Source organism: Leptonotus elevatus, chromosome 7, assembly GCF_054856555.1.
Source record: "Leptonotus elevatus isolate MCC_2025b chromosome 7, RoL_Lele_1.0, whole genome shotgun sequence".
Taxonomy (NCBI): Eukaryota; Metazoa; Chordata; class Actinopteri; order Syngnathiformes; family Syngnathidae; genus Leptonotus; species Leptonotus elevatus.
The window spans coordinates 17,096,060-17,117,656 of NC_141245.1; the positions used below are offsets into that span (position 1 = coordinate 17,096,060).

The 21,597-nt window shown below is 38.5% G+C and overlaps 2 protein-coding genes across 3 annotated transcripts in view; one reads left to right on the plus strand and one right to left on the minus strand.

Annotated features, from left to right (window-relative positions):
* The window catches only part of LOC147171290 (prolactin-releasing peptide receptor), a 33,888-nt gene extending 29,629 nt beyond the window's left edge, over positions 1 to 4,259 (plus strand). For both annotated transcript variants that reach the window (XM_086079813.1, XM_086079814.1), the window contains one exon: positions 167 to 4,259. In XM_086079813.1, the coding sequence (XP_085935939.1) occupies positions 167 to 388 (222 nt within the window). In that variant the 3' untranslated portion in view covers positions 389 to 4,259. The remainder of the gene's footprint in view (positions 1 to 166) is intronic.
* Positions 4,260 to 8,516: 4,257 nt separating this feature from the next.
* Positions 8,517 to 15,644, minus strand: gpr184 (G protein-coupled receptor 184). The gene is made up of 2 exons (XM_086080843.1): positions 15,424 to 15,644; positions 8,517 to 11,359 (listed from the first exon to the last, which is right to left on the minus strand). Exon 2 carries the CDS (start codon positions 11,352 to 11,354, stop codon positions 10,347 to 10,349), a length of 1,008 nt encoding a protein of 335 aa, XP_085936969.1. The 5' UTR covers positions 11,355 to 11,359; positions 15,424 to 15,644; the 3' UTR covers positions 8,517 to 10,346.
* Between the last annotated feature and the right edge of the window lie 5,953 nt (positions 15,645 to 21,597).

Genomic DNA, 21,597 nt, shown 5'->3' on the forward strand with positions numbered 1-21,597 from the left:
ATTTAATTTATTCATTTATCTATTTATTAATTTATTTTAAAAAAATCATTTCTTCATTCATTCAATTTTTTTAAAATAGTGATTTTAAGCTAACTTTCATACTGTTGACATGGGTCTGGGCTGTGTCTGCCACTTTTTGAAGTGATCCTTCTTATGTCATCTGAAGGTGCTGAACCTGTTGTTGGACCTGGACCCGGACTGCGACATCATCGGCAAGCGCTACATTAACGTCTTACAAGTGTGCTGTCACTTAGTGGCAATGAGCTCGGCGTGCTACAACCCCTTCATCTACGCCTCGCTGCACAGCAAGGTACGCAAACACCTGCGGGGCTACCTGTGCCTTTGTCACAGCCGACGGAGGGTGCAGAGAACCATGTCCCGGATTTGAACGTCATCTTGGTCCATCCATCGGCATCGTGAAGACTCGTTTACCACAAATCTTATGTGTTTTTGAAAAAAATCCACGAGTGTTAATGGAGAAAAGAACAGCAAACGTGGGCAAAGGTCAAAAAGGCCAGCGCGAGCGTACTCTGCCCTACATGGACCTTGTGATCAAATCTTGTGTAACCCCTGGAGCGGAAATGGCTGACTTCACAGAGCTAACCGTGCGGCGAACTCACCACAATTGGATTATAATCACGTGCAAAAGACGGTCCATTCACCTCTAATATTCATCACCACATTTTTTAATCCTTAACTCATCGGCTTGGATTGTGACCGTTTTAGATTTTCATTTTATGTGTGCACTTGATTTGCGGAATACCTGTATACAATACCCCCCCCCCCCCATATTAACACATTTAATGTATTATCTAACAGTATACGTCGATAATCACGTCTGAATATGAATGTACATTGTACAATTTTTGTAGGCGTAAAAAAGCAGTACTGAATTCAATAATCTTCAACAAAAACTAGAGTGAGTTGAAATACTGTACTTCCTGTTTACAATTACCTTCGAAATGAGTGTCAAACTTGATAGTGTGCCACCATCTAGTGGTCAATAGTGGTGTTACATCTTTCTTTCTTTCTTTTTTAAAGAGGATACAAAACAAACTAGTTTTCATGAACTTGTACAAAAACAAATATTCAACATAGAGTGGCTATGGGAACCTATAATGGAGGTTGAATTGTTGTATTGATTAGCTTAGTTGGTTGTTGCTAAACAAGTAAACAAATGGCTAATAATAATCAAATGTAATGCACACGCGAACAACGTTTTAGCTGTAATGCCACAAGTTAGTTTGCCAGGTATCAGTTTTTAAGAATCACGCTAGTGCACTTACTGTAAGTGAGCGGCGTGTCTTTGGTCAGAGGCTCAAACGTTAGGCGGGATTAGCGAGGCTACATTCTAATCTTGCTAGCAATTTTAACACCCCAGCCACAGCCTCGTCCACACTCACAGCAAGACAACTCATCGTACAAAGCCGAATTACGGTACTACTTTTATGACTTTGTGGATTATTTCGTGCTTTATCTTGTCTTTTTTTTTTCCTATTGTGCAAAATGGTAGTTATCAAGAATAATAGTCCAAGACTCTGTGGATTATTTCCGTGACTGGCGTTCATCCAGAGTGTAGCCCATCTCTTGCCCAGACAACTGGGATCGTTTCCAGTGATACGGTATAGAAAATGGATGGATGGATCTATTGGCAGCTCGGTGAACGTCGACCCTAATCTCTCAGTTTGAACCTTGTGCCTGGAACCACGAGGAGAGCATGCAAACCACGAGGCTAAAGATCACCCGCAACACAAATGAAGACAGGCGCGATAGAAAATGGATAAATAAATGTAGTAATTATTTGTAGTGGATGTGTTATTATGCAAGGCGGCAGTGAGCATAAATAACTGGCGAAAGGGGCACTGGAATTAATTGCAGCATCTAACATAATTAGTGCTTTGTTTGTTTACCACAAGTCGACTTGAATTTTGTTTGTTTATCACAATGTGACTTGAATTTTAATCACATTTGTGTGTCCTCAAAAGCTTTTCATAATCTCTGTATAAAAAGTCTACACACCCCTGTTCAAATGCCTGTTTTTGTGATATAAAATAAAAATTGAAACCAAGGCAAATCATTTCAAAACTTTTTTTTCCCCACCATTAATGTGACTTGTAAACTGTACAATGCGATTTTTATTTTTTTTACTTTTTTGAGAAGGAAGTTAAAAATACACCACTGAGATAGTGTGATTGTACAGGTTTGCATATGTCACAAAAAGCCTACCAAACCAGCTGAGCTGGTCAGTAATGTAGCATTAAAGAATGGCTTTACGGCTATATTATTTTATTGTGTCGTATCTATCTTGTGTGACCAGGAAAAAGCCTACAAAAAAATTATTCGGGGTTAATCTGAGGAACTTTCAATGGTGGGCGAATTTGAATGGGATTGGTTAACACTGAAAACAGCCAAAACCCCAGCTATAAGAGGGTGTGCACACTTTTGCTACCCCATTCTCAGTGCTTTCTTTTTACGTCCCCTTTTGAAAATGTTTCATTTGATTTCATTTGAGATGTACAGGTTATAGGTCACATTGGTGGTAGTAAAGTTTTGCAAATATTAACCTGGCATTTGAGCAGGGGTGTGTAGACTTTTTATATCTGACCCAAGTGTACAGTTATGGCCACTCCTTCAGATTTGCACCAGCGTCAGCCAATGTTTTCGCCTTGCTAACAATTTGCTTGACTGCCCGTTGCCTGGCAACCGGCCGCCATGCTTATTCACGCTAAGTGAACCTTCAGACTGCATTTAGCGCTCCTCAAATTAGATTTGCGTCTCATGTTCTTTCAGGGAGGCTCTGCCTGACTTTTGTTTCTTGAAAAGAAGGGTTTTATTTGTTCAAACAGCGTACGTGTAGCCGTATAGCTAGACCTCAAGTTTTTTTATTTATTATCTAAAAAATGGGGTTAATTGTTTACAAAAATAATCAAATTAATAATTTTGCATATAGACATATTTTTTCACGTTTTTTTTATTTATTTATTAATTGCTTTGTAAATTAGAATTATAAAATGGAGAAAAAAAGAATGCATCCACACACACTTATGTCTTGTATGTATCATATTTTTTGGGCATTTTTATTAATTGCTCATTAAATCAAAACAATAATTGGCTAACGGATTAATTGTAGATAATAAAATAAAAACCTAGTCCATATAACTAGGGGTGTTCCGATCAGAGTTCTAAGCTGCTGATCAAACTACTGAGTCAAAAATAATTCTATTTTGGTCAAAAAATTGACCTACCTGCTACTTGGGTAAATTTAACCTAACTTTTGGTTATTTTGTAATAAATCAACCCAATTTTCTTGCCCAATCGATAAGAACATTATGACAAATAACCATTTTATATACATATTTTAAAAATCACCCTGGAGTTATTTATGTTACATTTTATTAATTTTATTAAATTATTTTATTTAAACATAACATATTTAAATGATTTGCTTTAAATCCCTGTATTACATTGCCGTTTTATCCATTAAAAAAAAAAAAACGTCAAACATGATTTGAACCAGCAACCTCAGAACAACTGCGAGCCAGACCGAACAACCACCGACTCACTAGTCTGCCTGTAATGTGTCATTTGAAACCATAATGTATAATAACGATGTGCATTCAGCAGCAGCATTCTACACTCTATATCACTTGAATGTATTAAGTCAGCTTTATTTATGGAGCAACTTTAAAAGCAACTGCAGATTTAACAAGCAAACATGCCGTGTTCTTTACGGAGCTAATCCTTCCTACAAATGTGCATATGCTCTACATCTGTTGTATATGCAATAAATCTGTTAGACTTAGAGTATACAGTATATTAGTCTCACAACATGTACTGTATAAAGTCAGTGGTCACTTGATTTTAGTGAGATGCTTGGCAACGTTTTGTAACCATAGCACTAATTAATCCACTCTATAGGTTAAAAAAACAAGTTATGCTAAGTAATTATGCCATTTGGCATTGAGAATGCACCTGTGTTGAAACTAAATAGTGTAAACAAACCATGCAAAGTTTAAATTGTGGAATGTGACAAAAAAAAACTTTCATCGTCCATTTATTATTGTACTAATTGGAGTTCATCTCATTTTTCTCAAATCGTTCTTATATCATTTTTATCATCATTTCACGTTGGTATTTTGCATTATTTTGGATTCAATTACACATACTGTATCGATGATATATTATTGTCTGTAAAAAGTACAATAAAATGAGCCATCTTTACAACGTTGTATGTCGAATAGAATAGAATAGAACTTTATTTGTCATTGTGTACACAATGAAACTTATTTCAGCAGCATCCTTGCCTTCGGCACGACATCCTAAAAACATAAATCATCAACAAATAATAAAAGAAGCCAATATAAAGTCCATTTCAAAGCGGTCATGTGTAAGTGCTTTTATTAAGGAGATTTTATACATTTAACTGCTTGTGGATAGAAACTATGCAGTCGTCTATTTGTGCGCATGCCCAGTGTCAACAGTAAACAGTTTGTGGCCAGGGTGTACGGGGTCTTTGGAGATGATAGCTGGCTTTACTGTGTAGCCTGCCAGCATAGATCTCAACCAGCGGGGGCAGTGTAATCCCTATCGCTTTCTCCGCCGTTCTCACCACCCTATGGAGAGTCTTCCTGTCCGCTGCTGTGCGGCTTGCATACCACACCGTGCAGCAATATGACAGGAGGCTCTCCACGGTGACCTTGTAGAACCTGACCAGCGGGTTTTCAGAGAGCTGGGACTGCCTCTGATGGCTGTTACGCACTGATACGAAAGTCTTTTATAATTTATTTCGTTTTTGAAATGCTCAAGTCCAAGTTATTGATGTAACAGCATTGTGTCAAGTGCTGGATCTCTTCTCGTCTCGAGGTTGTTGTGGGTCAGTCCTACCACAGCTGTGTCATCAGCAAATTTAACGATGGTGTTCGTGTGGCGGATGGGTGAGCAGTCATAGACTACGTTTACATGCGGGCAATAACTCTTTTAAATCTCATGTAAACACGCACAAAAACCCGAATATGCTCCGGGTTACTCCTTTCATAAGCGGAATTCTTGCTCATATAAACGCATTCGGAATATCTCGAACGATCGGGGCAATGTTATGCTCGCTATTTTCGAGCGCAAATGAGCATTTCAACGAGAATAACTCTTTCCGCCACGCATGTAAACGTGTTACCTCGATTGTTACAGAAAACGGAATTCTGACCTTAACCCGAATATTTACTGCATGTAAACGCACTGATAGATGAAGAGGGAATAGAAGAAAGGGCTAAGAACACACCCCTGCGGTGTTCCGGTGCTGAGAGTCAGGGTGGACGAGGTGTATAGTCCCATCCTGACCCTTTGTGGCCTTTCCCTTAAAAAGTCCAGTACCCATGTGCACAGAGAGCTGCAGAGTCCCAGATTATTCAGTTTTCTGACCAGTTTATGTGGAATGATGGTGTTGAATGCAAAACTGCAGTCGACAAACAACATTCTGTGTTTGTGATTAATCGTGGGTTAACTAGAGAAGTCATCAGATTAATTAGATTATTTAAATAAATAAAAAAACTTTTTTTTAAAGAAAAGATTAAAAAAATTAAAAATAATTTTTTTAAATAGAAAAGATTATTGAAAATAAAAAAAATGATTAAAATATTTTTTCTAAAAGAAAAGATGATTAAAAAAATTAAATAAAAAATAATAATGATAATAAATATATAAATAAAAGATTATTATTTTTAAATTAATTTTATTTTATTTTTTTACATTTTAAAAAATAAAAGGTTAAAAATATATATATTTTTAAAGAAAATATTATTAATTTTAATAATTAAAATATTTTTGTTAAATAGAAAGATTATTATTTTTTAAATAATTGCATTTTTTAATAGAAAAGATTATTAAAAATTAGGGGCGTCAGGCGATTAAAATTTGTAATTATAAATAATTGCATGATTTCACTAGTTAACTCACGATTAATCACAAATTTTAATTTCTAAATGTACAATAAAAAAAAATATTTCAAACTTCAATCATAATAATCAAAATAGTTCAATTAATTTTGACGTCTATAACCGTCAATGGCAGTGAATGAGTTAAAGATGGTTGTAAACACGCCTGCCAGCTGGTCAGCACAGGCCTTAAGGATGCATCCAGAGAACCCGTCTGGCCCCGATGCCTTCCTCCTCCGGTCCTTCTCCGGTCCTCCTCCGGTCCTCCTCCGGTAAGTCTATTCTCCAGTTGGTCTCTTGGTTCTGCTGATCAAACCGAGCAAAGAACTGATTCAGGGCGCCAGGGAGGGAGCTGTTGGTAGAGTTCGGTACTGCTCTGCTGGTTTTATATCCAGTGATGGTTTTTATTCATTGCCACATGTTCCTGGAGTTGTTGAGATAAAAATGCTCCTCAATACGCGCTTGGCTTATCTGACCCCCCCTCCTCAGCCTCTGCCGCGCCTCTCTGTATCCTAGTTGAGACCCTGATTTAAATGCAGAATCACGCTCTCTCATCAGAGTTCGCACTTCCTTCTTAAACCAAGGTTTTTGATTAGGATAGACCTTAATTGTCTTGATCTTGATCTTGAGAGAACAGTTGCTGCATGTTCCTCCAAATCTGTCCCTGCTGCAAAAAACATCCCAGTCAGTTTTACACCAAAACAGTCCTGCAGAGCTGAAGTTACTTCCTCATTCCACAAGTGTACTATGTTAATGGAGGGTTTCTCTCTGCTGCCCGAGGGTCTATACTCTGAGAGACCTGAGAGATAGCATCATTAAATCCTTTTCTACTCAAGTAGAATTGATTGACACTGAACTATTAGAATGTCCAAAACAATTAAGCGTACCGACCGGTCAGTTAAATGTGTTTATCCCGCTGGCTACGAGTGATTCCACTGAAGAAATTTTGATTTGACGCATTAGAAAAGGGTTCACATGAGCTAGGAAAGGAAATACCGCACCACAGTTTTATTAAAGAGGAAGTCAAGCCCCAAAAAACAAATTCTTGACAATATGTTCCATGCAGCCACACTAGTCTAAATACAGTATTCTGGTTAATATTGTGTTAGTGGAATATGAATTAATCAGCAAAATCCAGCCGATTTTATCCATCTCAGGGGGCGGCCATTTTGCCACTTGCTGTCGAGGCAACGACCAATCACAGCTCACCTGTTTTCTGAAGCTGAGCTGTGATTGGTTGTTACCTGAGACCTGAGCAACTGTGATGTCATTTTCACTCTACAGCTAATGGCAAATGGCCGCTCCCTTAGTTGTAACATCATGTATAAACAATGTCTAGTGTTTTTTTTTTTTGTGTGGGGCAAAGTTTGTTTGAGCTAGTACTAACGTGACAAGAGAAATGACCAATTCAGTAAAGAACAATAATGCAGGTGATGGCAATGACGTTGATGCTACATTCCAGTTGCATCCAGAGTTCACCACTGATCTGAATATATGACTATGACTATATGGATAGCCGACAGCCCATGCACGCCCGTGCAAGCGAGTTGAAGTCACAGGGCGGCCATCTTGCTCCTCCCACCTCGCGAGCAGATTATTGTATAATCTATACGGTACTCGTACAGATTAGACATATACAGCTCGTAGGCAGTTAGTATAGGGCCGGGGGGCGGGGTGTGGGGTTTGTGGCGGGGTGGTCACTATTTTTTAACAAGTAAAATAAAAAATTAACAAGTGGACGCGGTATGTGCTGCTTTCAAGACCCCCTTATTTTATTGCTCCGTTCCTTAGACCCAAATATTAGATTTGGCAGAGGCATCTTTTGTTGCATTACAGTTATAATTCTTTAATAAAATATACAAGTTTCCTCCTGTAAACATCATTAAGCATATCATTTATGCATGTATTTAATTTGTAAAATGACTGAAGTCCTCTTGTTTGTTTAACGAATTCAAAACAAGTCATGACTAAGTACTGTCTCAATTGTTCTCCCATTTCGATACTGTAAAAGTATAAGACCGTATGCCGAGAAACGTTTCTTCGGAGGAGCAATATGGCGGCCTCACGGCTTCAAACGTCTTGGCCTATCGGCTATCCAGTCATATATTCAGATCAGTGGAGTGCACTTATAGACACTTATGCTTGAGCATTGTTTTTAATATTATGGATCCAACAAGAAGTCCAATAAAATGAGTCGATCCTGGAGGCTTTCTCCTCCCAGTCACTTGAGCCTCTTTGGTTTTGCCTTGTTTGTCAATAATGAAGAACTCTTGTCTCAGAATAGTTTGTCAATAAAATACTTTTAGCCCAACCCTGCATTATGGCTGAGAAGCACTTACTGATGGAGTCACATGACCACATTCAAGTGCACACTAGCTTATGTAACAGATCTATTTGTGAAGGTTTTTTTTCTTCTTCTTTTTGTGCTAATTGTGGCTTCCTTCACCTGTGCATCATTATCGCTGATTGCATCGTGTCGGTTATTTAACCTTACGTGTGTTTGTTGATATTGTAGCCCTCACTGGTTAGTCATCCATTTACTGAAAACAAAGAAAAGACCAATACTTTTGTTTCATAAAATTTCTGTTTTTATTATTTTACTTGTTAAATCACATTTCTCATGAAATCTCAGGTCGTGTTCGACATCTGTGTTGTCTTACGCAGGACTGTACATAAGCATAATGTTTAATTTCAGACATAACTACATGCATATCCTCCTATCTGTTGCATGCAAAATGTATTAGGTTTGTGAATTGCGGAGTTCCTGGCGATTCGATCCGTATCACGATTCATAGGTCACGATTCGATTTGATGCGATTAATCCTGATACGAATCTATAAATCGATTTTTGCGATTTTTTTTAAACTCAAATTTATAAAATACTAATCAGTAAACTTGTACATGTACACTGCAAGATTTGTATGAAAATGTAATTATTTACCTGACACAGGTATATATAAGGCTTATAAGCCACCGTATTTAACAAACAGATTGCAGTCTGTTTCATGTTTGAACAGCATTAAAATAAAATATTAAGGCCTAATGGTCCATTAATATAACATTCTTCCATGCTTAAAGTGTGAACCCTAACTCTAAGTAAGACATTTTATTGAATATTTCCATCAAAAAGTGATGTTTAAAAATCGATTTGGCCGCATATTGAATTGATTCGAGAATTGCGCACTGTAATATCGCGATATATTGCCCAATCGATTTTTTTTAACACCCCTAGTGTGTATGGTGTGCATGAATGTGATGCAGTTCTCAAATAATTGTTTTTTGTTGTTGTACTATAAAATAAAGTGTAATTGCACATCCACTGCAGTAGTTGGCAGTGGCGCTCTCCTGGTTAGGAGTAGCGAGCTCCTCTGCAGAGGTGAATGTACAACAATTTTATCATGTTAACAAGAGTATGAAAACTTGGAAAAATAATTTATTGCACATTAAGAACAGATATCAAATTTGCGATTAATTGTGAGTTAACTCTTGAAGTTATGTGATAAATTACGATTACAAATTTTAATCGCCTGAAACCTCTAGTTCAATCATCGAGTTTCTTTGAAATAAGTCTGCCAAAATGACACTAAATCACTCGGCTAGCTTCTCTCCAATTGGAGGCGTTCATCTGACGTCACACTTCCAAATGTTTTCCACTTACCATCGCCACATACACGTCGAATGAGTTTGAAAACGCCGCGCGGTGGCCTGCTAAAAGCAGTGTGAAAAGGGCTTCGCTCATCAGCATGGGTAGTTTTTACCCTTTGTTGCATCAAATCCTCAACCCAAGGCACTGGGTGGAAACAACCCAGCATTGGTTTGTCCTTTTCGGATCCAGAATTGGGTTTAGTTATTTCAAACAAATCGGGCTATTTTTAACCCAGCAGTTGCCATTTGTACATTTCAGTCCGCGTTGTGCCTTGAATAGTAAACCTTCCAGTTCTAAGGCTTCGAACAATGTCTCCCTAGAAGCAGTGAATGGCGTGAGAATGGACTGCTTTTTATATTGCGGCCAAAACGCTTTACAATGCCTCGCATTCACACAACGGCGGGCGACTGCTGCCGGGTCCACAAATCGGATTTTTAATGTCTTTGCGCAAGGACATTTCGACGTGGTCACCAAGGGTGAGGATCGCACCCACAACCTCATGGATGGGAGATGACCACTCTTTTTCTTTTTCTTTTTTTTTTCTTTTTTTTTTTTTCTTCTGCTCTACCACTGAGCCAAGTTTTAGATCCATGTGACGGGTAACAGCTTCATCAAATTTACGTGCGTAATCCTGCTCTTATCTTCCTCCTCATCCACACTGAGCAGGACATGAGGGAGGTGGCGATGAGGCTGGACAAATATGGCAATGTGTCACTCTCACAGGATCTGGTTGCCTTGTCCTTGAGACCTGAGCAGAATACCAAAGAGCACATTCATATTAACTGATTATTCAACCTTGCCGTTTTGTTCCTGGACGGAACGCTCTCATTCAGCCGCATCCTTTTACGCCTCTTGTAGCACACTTTGACGTCCTCCCGGATTCCGTTGCTGACCAGCACGTAGAGCACGGGATCCACCACGCAGTTGAGGCTGGACAGGGCGAGCGTGCACGAGAAGGCGAAGTGCACCTTCTGCTCAAACTCGCAATAGCTGCCGTACGGCCTCGTGTAGAAAACCAGCGAGCGCGCGAGCAGCAGGACGTGGTACGGCGCGAAGCAAACCGAGAAGATCCCGATCACCCCGAAGGACAGCATGCGCACCTTCCTCTTGGCCTGGGCGCTCAGGCCCGGACTCTGGCCCACCTTCGCCAGCACCCTCCAGTAGCTGACGGCCAGCACCAGCAGGGGGAGCAGGAAGCCGACGCCCACCCGGAGCAGGTTGAACAAGGCCACGGGTGTCTGCATGGGGTAGGTCTCGTAGCAGCGGTCGTCTCGGTCGTCGTGGGCGTCCTTGAGGTTGTCGTTGAACAGCACCATCACGTGCAGCGCCGTCACCACCACGTAGACGCCCGCGCACAGCGCCCAGGCGTAGCACGACGTGCGCTGGGTTTTGGAGCGGAGCGGGTACGTGACCACCAGGCAGCGGTCCACGGAGATGCAGCACAGCAGGTAGATGCCGATGTACATGTTGGAGTAGTAGAAGAACCCGGCCACGCTGCACGACATGACGCCCAGCTTCCAGTGGTGGTTCTGGTAGTAGTAGTTGATCCAGAGGGGCATGGTGAAGATGAAAAGTATGTCGGACAGCGACAGGCTGAGCAAGAAGATGCCCAGGACGTTTTGTTTGCGCACTTGTTGCAAAATGGGGCCCAGGGTGAGGATGTTGAAGATCAAGCCCAAGATAAAAGCCAGGATGTAGACGCTCATCAGGAGGTCGCTAATGACGCTGTCGCCGATCTTAACGCACACCGCAGTTGAGTTGCCGGCGCCGGTCGCGTTCATTGTTGCTGGAGCAAAAGTAAAAAGACACAATAAGACGACACGATCAATCACGAGGAATGTGCGCTTGACGTGTTCATGTGTTCCGCGTCAAATAGAAAGGACATGAATTCCTCTCTCTCGCATTGTTACTAGAAGCACGATTGTACACAGTAAATTCTGTAGAGTGAATTTTACTCTAAACCAGTGGTGTCAAAGTCCGGTCCTTGTCCTGCATGTTTTAGAGGTTTCTCACGTTCAACACAGCTGATTCATATTTAAGCTCATCAGCCAGCTCTGATCCTGATCCTGATCATTGAATCAGGTGTTTTGGAGTAAAGAAACCTCAAAAACGGTCTATTTACAAATTTACACTTGGAAGACAGTAAATCTTACCCAAAGTGTTTTTAGTGTGTATGAGAGAATTTGCCTATCCCATGAAAATAGATTTTTCGCTCACAAATTCTCAGTAAATTTTGCAAGGAGAGATTTCGACGAATTTTGTTATTTTATTTAAAAAAAAAAGAGTTTAGGAACAAACTCACAACTCTTCATCTTGGAAGACTGCCCCCAAGCTAGGCCACTCCTACTGTTTGCTTATATCCAAAACGAGACCAAAAATATTGTCTTGGAGTTACGAAGATTCCAGCTGACGCAAGCTGATGATTACTTTAAAAAGTAATGTGTTACTATTAAAAGTAACTCTTATTTAAGTTACTGTATTTTAAAAAGTAAAGGGTTAGAGTATTAGTTATTGTAAAAAGTAACTAAGTTACAGTAACACGTTACTAGTAAGTAGTTACTGCCCAACATCTTTTTACCATTTAAAGGCATACTTGACTCATTTATCCATTTTCAGCAATTAAAAGTTGGTATTTTGTCAAGAATAAATTTGATAAGTTCATTATTTTCATGTACAATTAATACTTTTAAAAACATATTTTGACCTTGGCTATCGACTGAAAATGACATCACAGGTGCGTAGGGCTCTTGTAACGACCAATTACGGCTCACCTGTTTTTGGGTTTGGTCATGTGACATTCACAAACTGAGTCCTGAACTGACTTTAGGTGGGAGTGGCATTAAACTGATTTGTCTTCACAAAATCGATTCCACTTCTGTGACATTTTAACTCATTCACTGCCATTGATGGCTATAGACGTTAAAAACTACATTATATATATATAGTTTAACTTTTTTTCCCCCACTTTTGTTAACAAGAGTATGAAAACCTAGAAAAATATTATTGTACATTTAGAACAGATATAACATTTGTGATTAATTGTGAGTTAGCTATTGAAGTCATGCGATTAATTACAATTACAAATTTTAATCGCCTGACGCCCCTCATTTTTAATAATTTAATCGCCTGATGCCCCCCTCTTTAAAAAATAAAATAAAATGGTTTTTTTTATGTCTAGGTTTTCATACTCTTGTTAACAAAAGTGAAGAAAAAAATTGTTAAAATGATTTTTTGACGTTTATAGCCGTCAATGGCAGTGAATGAGTTAAGATACAGTGAGTAGATGATGCATGTCCAAAAAACCAAACTCTGGGCTTATTTTCCTGCTCATCTCCATGTCATTTTTCCAACTTTGCAGCTGTACTGCAGCTTGTAGTTTTCTGGGCAGACTTTTTGTCCGTTCATTGAGAAGAACACTGACTCGAACGCTGACTAATCTTCGTAATGCTCATTTACATGAAGTCGCAGGAAGCGACCGCAGCTTCAGTAAATATATTTTTAGGACCGGGGGGTGATCGTGCAAGACGTAGCCTTGCTTGAGCAAAGCGCATTAAGGACTTCGCTTTACTAAATGAATCAATCAATCGATTTAAGTCGCTGATGAGCAATGCAGATGCGCGGCCACAGAATCACAAAGCGGCGGGCTGATATGCAAACTCGAACCAGATGTTAATTTATGCCGCTTCCCGGGCACAATATTTTAAAGACAAGAATTACAAGTCACGGCCATCTGTAAGCATAACTGAATAGCACCAGCAAATTGATTCTTACTGTCCACAACATTAGGTACACCTGCACAATCCCGTAAAAAAAAAAAAAAAACGTGAACAGCACTCTATATGGTGGCTTTAATTGCTACTGCAAACATCAAGTCAGTTCAAATTGTTTGTTATTCTTCATTTTACCGCTATTGTTTTATTGTTAATATCAATTTTGATGCTCATTATAAGGATGCTATTTTTAGGTGAAGATCTCATAAAAGTTATACATAGATCCTAGAACATTTCTCTGTATTAAATTATGTAGGCCTGCTCCAGATGCGTTCAGAGAGCCAGGAAGCATATAATGCCATTAAGGTCCACGCCAGAGATGCTCTGTCCAATCCAAACTTAATAAAGGAGAAGCCCGTCTTTAGCAAATGCTAAAATAAACTCGGGGGGGGTTTGGAGTAGCCTGACAAAAATGTTCCGATGAGATGAGTAAGTGGCTGGAAAGTTTTGCAGACAAATGACGTCTAAAATTATTCAACGGCCGTTCAACTCATCCTTTCTCCCATTTTTGTGTATTTACATATTTCCTTTGCCGTCTAAGGTTTAGTTTTGTTGATGTTAAATCATGTTTGCATGTTTTTTTTTTTTTAAAGAACATTTTAAGGCAGACTAGGTCTGCTTTTCATAACTGCTAGCCAAGCTTGACTTTGACTTCTTGTCCATATGAGCCAACTATGTGTTTGTTAATGTTGTAAACTCAACTATGTTGAGTTGTTATTTCTCAACTGAGGCCTGAGAAACCGACAATTTTTCACTAGTTTCTCTCGGGCTTGTACTACAATCTAGATTTACACGTGTGGAATTTGGATGTCAACAGTGATCCACACAACCGCATGATGGTAAACACAAACGATTTAAGTTAGTGTTGGATGTGCGCAAAATAATACGGGGTCCACGCTGAAAAGTTAAAATAAAAATAAAAAAACACGTGTTGTCATGAGAAAAAAAATCCGATTTTTTTTTTATTTAGGGAAAGCATTTCACAAGAAAAAAAATTCAATATTACACAAAAAAAAGTTGTAATCTTATAAAAGTTATATTGCTATGTTTCAAGTTGTGATTTATGATAAATGGGGGGGGGGTTAATGAAAGAAAAAATCACAACAATAAAAATAAGTTGTAAAGTTATGAAAATAGTCAAAATATTAAATAAATAAATAAATAGTCATATATATAAATAAATAATAATATAATAATACATATAATAAATAAATAAATAGTCATATATATAAATAAATAATAATAATATAATAATACATATAATAAATAAATAAATAGTCATAACATTTTGAGAAAAAAATTGTCATGAAGATAAGACTGGCTTGTTAGATATTATCTGGAGGAAATGTAGAAAATATGGAATTAAATAGAATCTTTATGTTTCATGAAATGATGAGTCGCATTTAAAGTGAATCTTCATGGAACCACTTTTTCTATTTATTTATTTATTTATTTATTTTACTCTGCGGTAAAGCTAGAGCTGGTGCTCTTAAAAGATAAAGGCTAGCACAATGGAAATCGATTCAATTTCCATTGCATCTTGAAACCAAGAGTGCCATCAACAAAATAAAAAATATATATATTACAAGTGTTTCATGAAGCTTCATTTGTCCATCACTGGCATTATATGAATAAAGTTATGATTCAAGAATACAGCTATAATGCGAGAAGGAGTCGTAACATTATGGAACAAGTTTTAACTGCTCACAGAATAAAAATAGGTAATATTAGGGGAAAAAAAGTCCTTATATTGTATGAAAGTTAGCAAAAGAAAACATTTGTAGTGTTAGAGAATAAATGTCAATGTTAGTAGATTAAAAAAGTGACGAGAATAAAGTTCGATGAAAGCATTGTGGGCCTACAGCTCATTTATCATTTGTAACAAGATGATATTGATATTGAGCCGTGATCTTTTTTCTACAACTGGAAAATATATTTGAGTTCATGGTTCCCCCTTCAAATCCCAAAGAATCGCTTCATGCGTGTCCTGGTCCAGTTCTACAGTCCAGTGAATGTTCAGGATTCACTCACAGCTTTTGATAAAACAAAAAGAGACATGTTGTATCTGTAAGGAGCTCACCTGCTGCTGTTAGGATGTTGACGTGTCTTCACTGTTAAGTCCTGGGGAGTGAAAAGTCAACTTCCAAAGGTGTGTGCAAGAAGTTGGAAGAGGTCCAAGTTCCAAGATGTTGTCGTGAAGCCGCAACTATCCCTCCCTCATGGCGATTGGGATCGGCGCTTCACAAGCTTTTGTCTCTCATCTCTTATTCGAAGATCCTTTGAAATGTCAGCGAGGAGTGCGTAGAGGTGGGAGTGCTAAAATAGGGGACGACCCACATACAGAGGAGGGACGTTTGCTTTTTTTTTTTTTTTTTTGCACACGTGTATAGAGGAGGAATTGGTGTGTGGGAGTTGAGGTGGGGGGGAGACCAGACCGCAACAGATGTGAGCCACATTTAACTTAGACAGTGAACAGAACATGACATGTGATCACACATTGTGTTTCACTCTAACGGCCGACTTCTCGTTAAGGCCTGCAAATGGGGATCCGAGTGACCACAATTTTATGACCACTTGGGTTCTCGTAATGAGATCCAACGTTATTTGATTTGGATTGTTACTTTTATAAAGGGGGAAATGTATTCATCCTGATGAATGTTTTTTTAAATGACAGAAACAAAAAATTGTTATGACTTGACTTTGAGTTAAAACTACATTTTTGGAACCTCTGAATGATCTAAATGCTGACAACCCAATTTTTATTTTGTCAATATGTTCTATGCACTAGTCTAAATATGATATTCTGGTTATTATTGTGTTATTGGAATATGACTTAAGCAGCAAAATCCAGCCGTTTTTCTCCATCTCCGGGGGCGGCCATTTTGCCACTTGCTGTGGACTGAAGATGACATCACAGTTGCTCAAATCTCAGGTAACAACCAATCACAACGCAGCTTCAGAAAGCTAGGAGCTGTGATTGCTCATTGCCTGAGCCCTGGCAACTGTGATGTCATCTTCAGTCGACAGCAAGTGGCAAAATGGCTGCCCCCTGAAATGAATAAAATCGGTTGGATTTGGCTTCATAACTCATATTCCACAAAAATGTAATATTAATCAGAATGTCATGTTTAGACTAGTGAGGTTACATATAACATATTATTGTCAAGATATGTTTAAACTTCCACTTTACGGATCCAATCACAAGAAGGAGTCATGCCACATCTATGAAAATTTAAATTAAAGGTGTGCTCCGGGACTTCTGAGCAGTTTGCCCGGATCGTTCTGTTCACTTCCTGGCATTCATCTGACTGCACTCTAGCAAGACTCGGAGGAGGAGATCCATCTTTTGTCTGTTCTCCTGAACTCTCAGGACTCCGTCATCTAGTACCCAGTGCAATAAAGTAAATATATATAAATAATAAAGTAAATATATCCTGTATATTTCCCTGCTCTTCAGTTCCCTTAATTACACCACGGGGATAAATAAAGATGTTAGAATATGAGTGGAAGGGCAGTCATAATAATAATAATCTTAATCTTTATATAACTTCTCAACCAAAAGTCATAATAAATTCTTCCTTGCAGCTATACAGAAAGAAGAGGGGAAGGAAAAAAAACGTCCTCTGCTAGCAGAGGTCAAACTGATAGCAAAACAGCTAAATATTGCGTTTACCACATCACGCCGAGTGCTTTCTTGTATTTCGAGAGAGGGAACAGGTGGGCGTATTTCTGACGTATGACTCACTGCTTGAGTCGGGCGGGACACAGAGAGTTCAAGATGAGTGTGCTAAGACTGATTCATAAATCAGGCGGCAAAAGATGGAAATTGCTTCGTCCCTCACATGACCTCTTTGTGATCAAATCCATATGAGGAAAATGTTTCAATTTGCTATTAGCGAGGTGTTGGTTTGTCTAAATTATTATGCTTGCAAGTCTTTCCTTTTCTTTCTTTTTTTTTTTGCTGAGAGAGACATTTAATTGATGGGGGGGGGGGGGGGTTAATCAATTAGATTAATGTTATTTCATTCATTTGTAAAAGAAAAAAGACAATATAAAATAATCTTGAAATTCAAAGTAAAGTAAAATAAATTAAAGGGGACAGAAAGAAGTACATTATTATTATTATTATTAAAGTGATTACTACCCTTTGGGGTCACATTTTTTAAAAGTAAAATACTGTGTATGGTTAAAAACATCAACAACAACATACTTTTCCAACAGACATAATGTGGAAAATAATCGATTCAAGCAGTCAAAGTTCCAATCAGCAACTTGTACATATATTAACCAGAATAATTTTTGGAATGTTAAGTTTAGTGTAAAGAAGTAAAACATATTTTATATCTGTGTAAATCAGGTGAGAGCCTTGTGAGTTCTTGCGGATTCGCAGCTGCCACGGATGTTTACGCCACACTTTTGCGGTTAAACGGCAGACTTCGAGTCCATGTGTGCTCTCGTGAACAAAACGAGAGTCTGTGTGAGACGAGCCATCGTTTGCTCTTTTATGCTTACAATAGCATTTAACTATAATAATGCTTTCTTTTTCTTTTTTTTCAAAAAGTTTGAACATTTACTGCAGAATAAAAAAAATCAAGAAAAAAGTAAAAGAATTATAACAATTATTTCAAATATATGTAATAATTTTTTTTTTTTTTAATGAATCAGAAAATATTTTTTTGCCCATTATAAATGAATAACATTAAAACAGTCTTTTTTTCCCCCTTTTTTGGTATTACAAGAATACTGTATTTTCATGTAAAACAAATGAAGTTGGATTTTTATTTCTATTTTTTTTTTTTTTACAATAGAATTAAAACCATTTATTTTTCAGGGTGAGAAAAAGTCGGTTTTTAGAGAACATTTCAGATTTTTTCAATTAATTTATTTTCCTATAAGGAAAAAAAATCTATATTATGAGCAATGAAGTAACTGGTTGATGACTGAACAAAGCCAATGAAAGAGGTCATTTATGTGATATATTGGTGGTGTTGATTACTCCCCCCCCCCCCCCCCCCAAAAAAAAGAAGTCTGAACTGATAATAAAAACATAAATTATCGATTATTCCAAGTACCAAAACCACAGTGGGCTGCTTGCTGGTTTAAATACACATAGAAGTATTTAAAGTAGCTAAGAACGATGTGGGTAATTTAAAATGGACCCTGCTTGATTGCAAATTTCATTTCGCTCCTGGTGTTTAAACAGGCCACTGTTTTTGTCCGCCCCACAATAGCACTCAGCAAAGTCTTGTTAACCTAATTAATTTAGCAACGTAAACCACATATTACAATCCTAATATTTCACTCACTTTACTTTCACTTTGATGTCATTTCTGTTCATTTCAACTGAAAACAAACAATGGCAACTTGTCAAGCAATATCCTCAGTACAGTAAAGGAAATAATGGATGTTAGCTTAGCATCGCCAAAAGCACGCAGTTCAAATGAAAAAGAAATGAAAATGTCAGGCGTTAACAAATTATTTTGTACAGTAGTGGCTGTTTTTAGGCCATGAAAAAAGTACGTCAATGTGACCTACAATTGGTGGGAAGACCCCGAAGCGTAGTTGTGCTGTATATGAAACTTTTGCATCAGTCTGAGGCAACAGCAAATGAATCACTCTGAAAACTCATTAGGGTTAAGTGCAAACTCAGCAGCTGCCAGCCGCAGCCTTTTAGTGTTTGTAATGGCCAAATGGCAGGAAATGGCTCCACAGACACAAGGATTGAAAGAGAAAGTGTGATTAATTTGTGACCATGCCACACAATTATGGACTCTGCATGTATGCAATTTGTTGTGTGTGTTTGTTTCATGTTTCTCTCTCTCTCTCTCTCTCTCTCTCTCTCTCTCTCTCTCTCTCTCTCTCTCTCTCTCTCTCTCTCCTCTTTCTTTCTCTCTCTCTTGCTCTCTCTCTCCTCCCCTCTCTCTCCCTCCTTCTTTCTCCCCCTCTGTCTCTCTCTCCCTCCCTCTCTCTCTCTCTCATCCCCCCTCTCTCTACCTCTCTCCCTCCCTCTGTCTCTCTCCCCCTTTCCCCCCTCTCTCTCACCCCTCTCTCTTCCACCTCCATTCTCTTTCTCCCCTCCCTCTCTCCTCTCTCTCTCCCTTTCTCTCTCTCTCCATCTCCCTCCTCCCCTCTCTCTTCCCTCTTCCTCCCTCCCTCTCTCCCCCTCTCTCTCCTCTCTTTCTTTCTCTCTCGCTCTCTCTCTCTCCTTCCCTGTCTATCCCTCCTTCTTTCTCCCCCTCTCTCCCTCCCTCTCTCTCCTCCCCTCTCTCCCTCTTTCTCCCCCTCTCCCCCCTCTCTCATCCACCTCCATTCTCTTTCTCCCCTCCCTCTCTCCCCTCTCTCTCTCCCTCCTCCCCTCTCTCTTCCCATTCCTCCCTCCCTCAGTATTACAGTAGTCGGTTCTTCATTTACGCTGTGTGCGAGATATGATTTTAGTTATTAGTTTTTCATAAATATACAGAATTTGGCTTACACTTTCTTTTGTTGCACTCTAATGTGTAAGTAACTTTGTATGAATAAAAACTGTTGCAATTTCCTTGACTGTGAGTGGATTATATATATGTATGTAAAATCCCCCCCCCCCCCCCTCAGTTTTATATGTAATTGTATTTTGTTAGCTGTTGTGAGAAAACATCTATTGATTTTGACTTGTGGTGCTCACAGAATGCCAAAGGGACGTTGCATTTTGGGGGCACTGACTACTTGTATGACATAGAAATTTGATTTTGACACATAGGTGAGCTGTTTTGGGAGAGATATGAACGTTTGCAGATGATCCATGGTGATGTGCAAAATCATCCAAGTTACTTTTGGCCAAAGAACTAAGTGAATGCAGTTGAGTCAAAGCAATTGAGAAGAATCTTTCCAGTTGTGACTGTAGCGACTCTTTGTTTGGGAAAGGAACTTGGAGGGAAGCATGTGTGAGCAGTTTTGTGATAGATATGTGCTTTTGCTAATGAACTGACACAAATGTAAGTCTGTTTGGCCAAATCAGCTTACAATTTTGAAAATGTCATCTCAGTTTCAAGAAATGTGCCAAACCCATGGAGAAAAACTGTAACTTGATATCTCGTTAGCTTGCGTAGCTATCGTCAAGCATGTCAGTTAAGATTGCTTTCCCCTAAACATCAGTTTCGTGACATGCAATGAGTGAGTGAGTAAGTGAGTAGATTTTGTCCCGGGAGTTGTTTCAGGTTTGTTGTACAAGAACTTGTGGTTAAAAGCGGTTTAATACACGGCACAAACACAAGAAACTGAAACTTTGTTGCGAAACATGACGGCAGCTCACACCTCCGTACTTTTATTCTGACGAGTCTTGCCAGAATGTGACAGAAAATGCATTTAACGCCTACTTGAGTCATAATGACTCACTAATGCTGATTTTTGATGAGGGGAAAGTGTCGCAGAATTTATGTGTGCAATGTGTGGTACCTAACAATTTAAGTGTTTTTAATTGGCTAAGATATAGCAATGTTATTTTTTAACAAGGTCAGTTTGACACGACATGAAAAACTATTTTAGAATTTTTATTTTCTGTATGGTGGTGATCAGTTAATGTCACACGTTTAGATTATGGTTAGGTTATGGTAAGGTTAGTGTAGGGACAAGTTTTGGTTAGGCTAGGATAGGGTTTTGAAGGGTTTGGCTATAGGCTATGTTTACAGAATTTGTCCAACAGTCACAGCAGCGCTGTTTCAGCCAACCGAGGATAAAATGGGACTATTCCGAGCATATTACAATCGGCAAAATATTTGTATTATGTATACTATATATTATTCTATAATCACATTTGACCAATTTTGGATCAGAGCCGTACACTTTCTCTATGTGGAATTTAGTTGCTGAGATTCATGAATTAAGGCTTGCGAAGAAAAAGTGTCACCATGTTAAGAAGTGCCCATAAAACAAAAGTGAGTTTAGGTCACTGGAAACCATTTTTGTAATTTGCGTCTTAAACTGGAAAAAACTGGGGGAACCTTGATGAAACGCAGTCGGTGTACTTTGAGTCACTTCCTCGAAATGTCTTCTTATGCATGCTGCTGTGAGAGAATCACATTTGCATTCATTATCTGTTACTGAAATTAGCCTGAAGCATTTGAGTTGGACTAATGCTTTAAAGGGCACCTTTAAAAAAAAGGGAGAATTTAAATTTAAGACACTCATTTTATTTTTTCTTCATATTACCAGAATACTGATTTGTTTTAGTTTTTTTTTTACAAAGGTGAAGATTCTAATTGAGACTAACAAATTATTA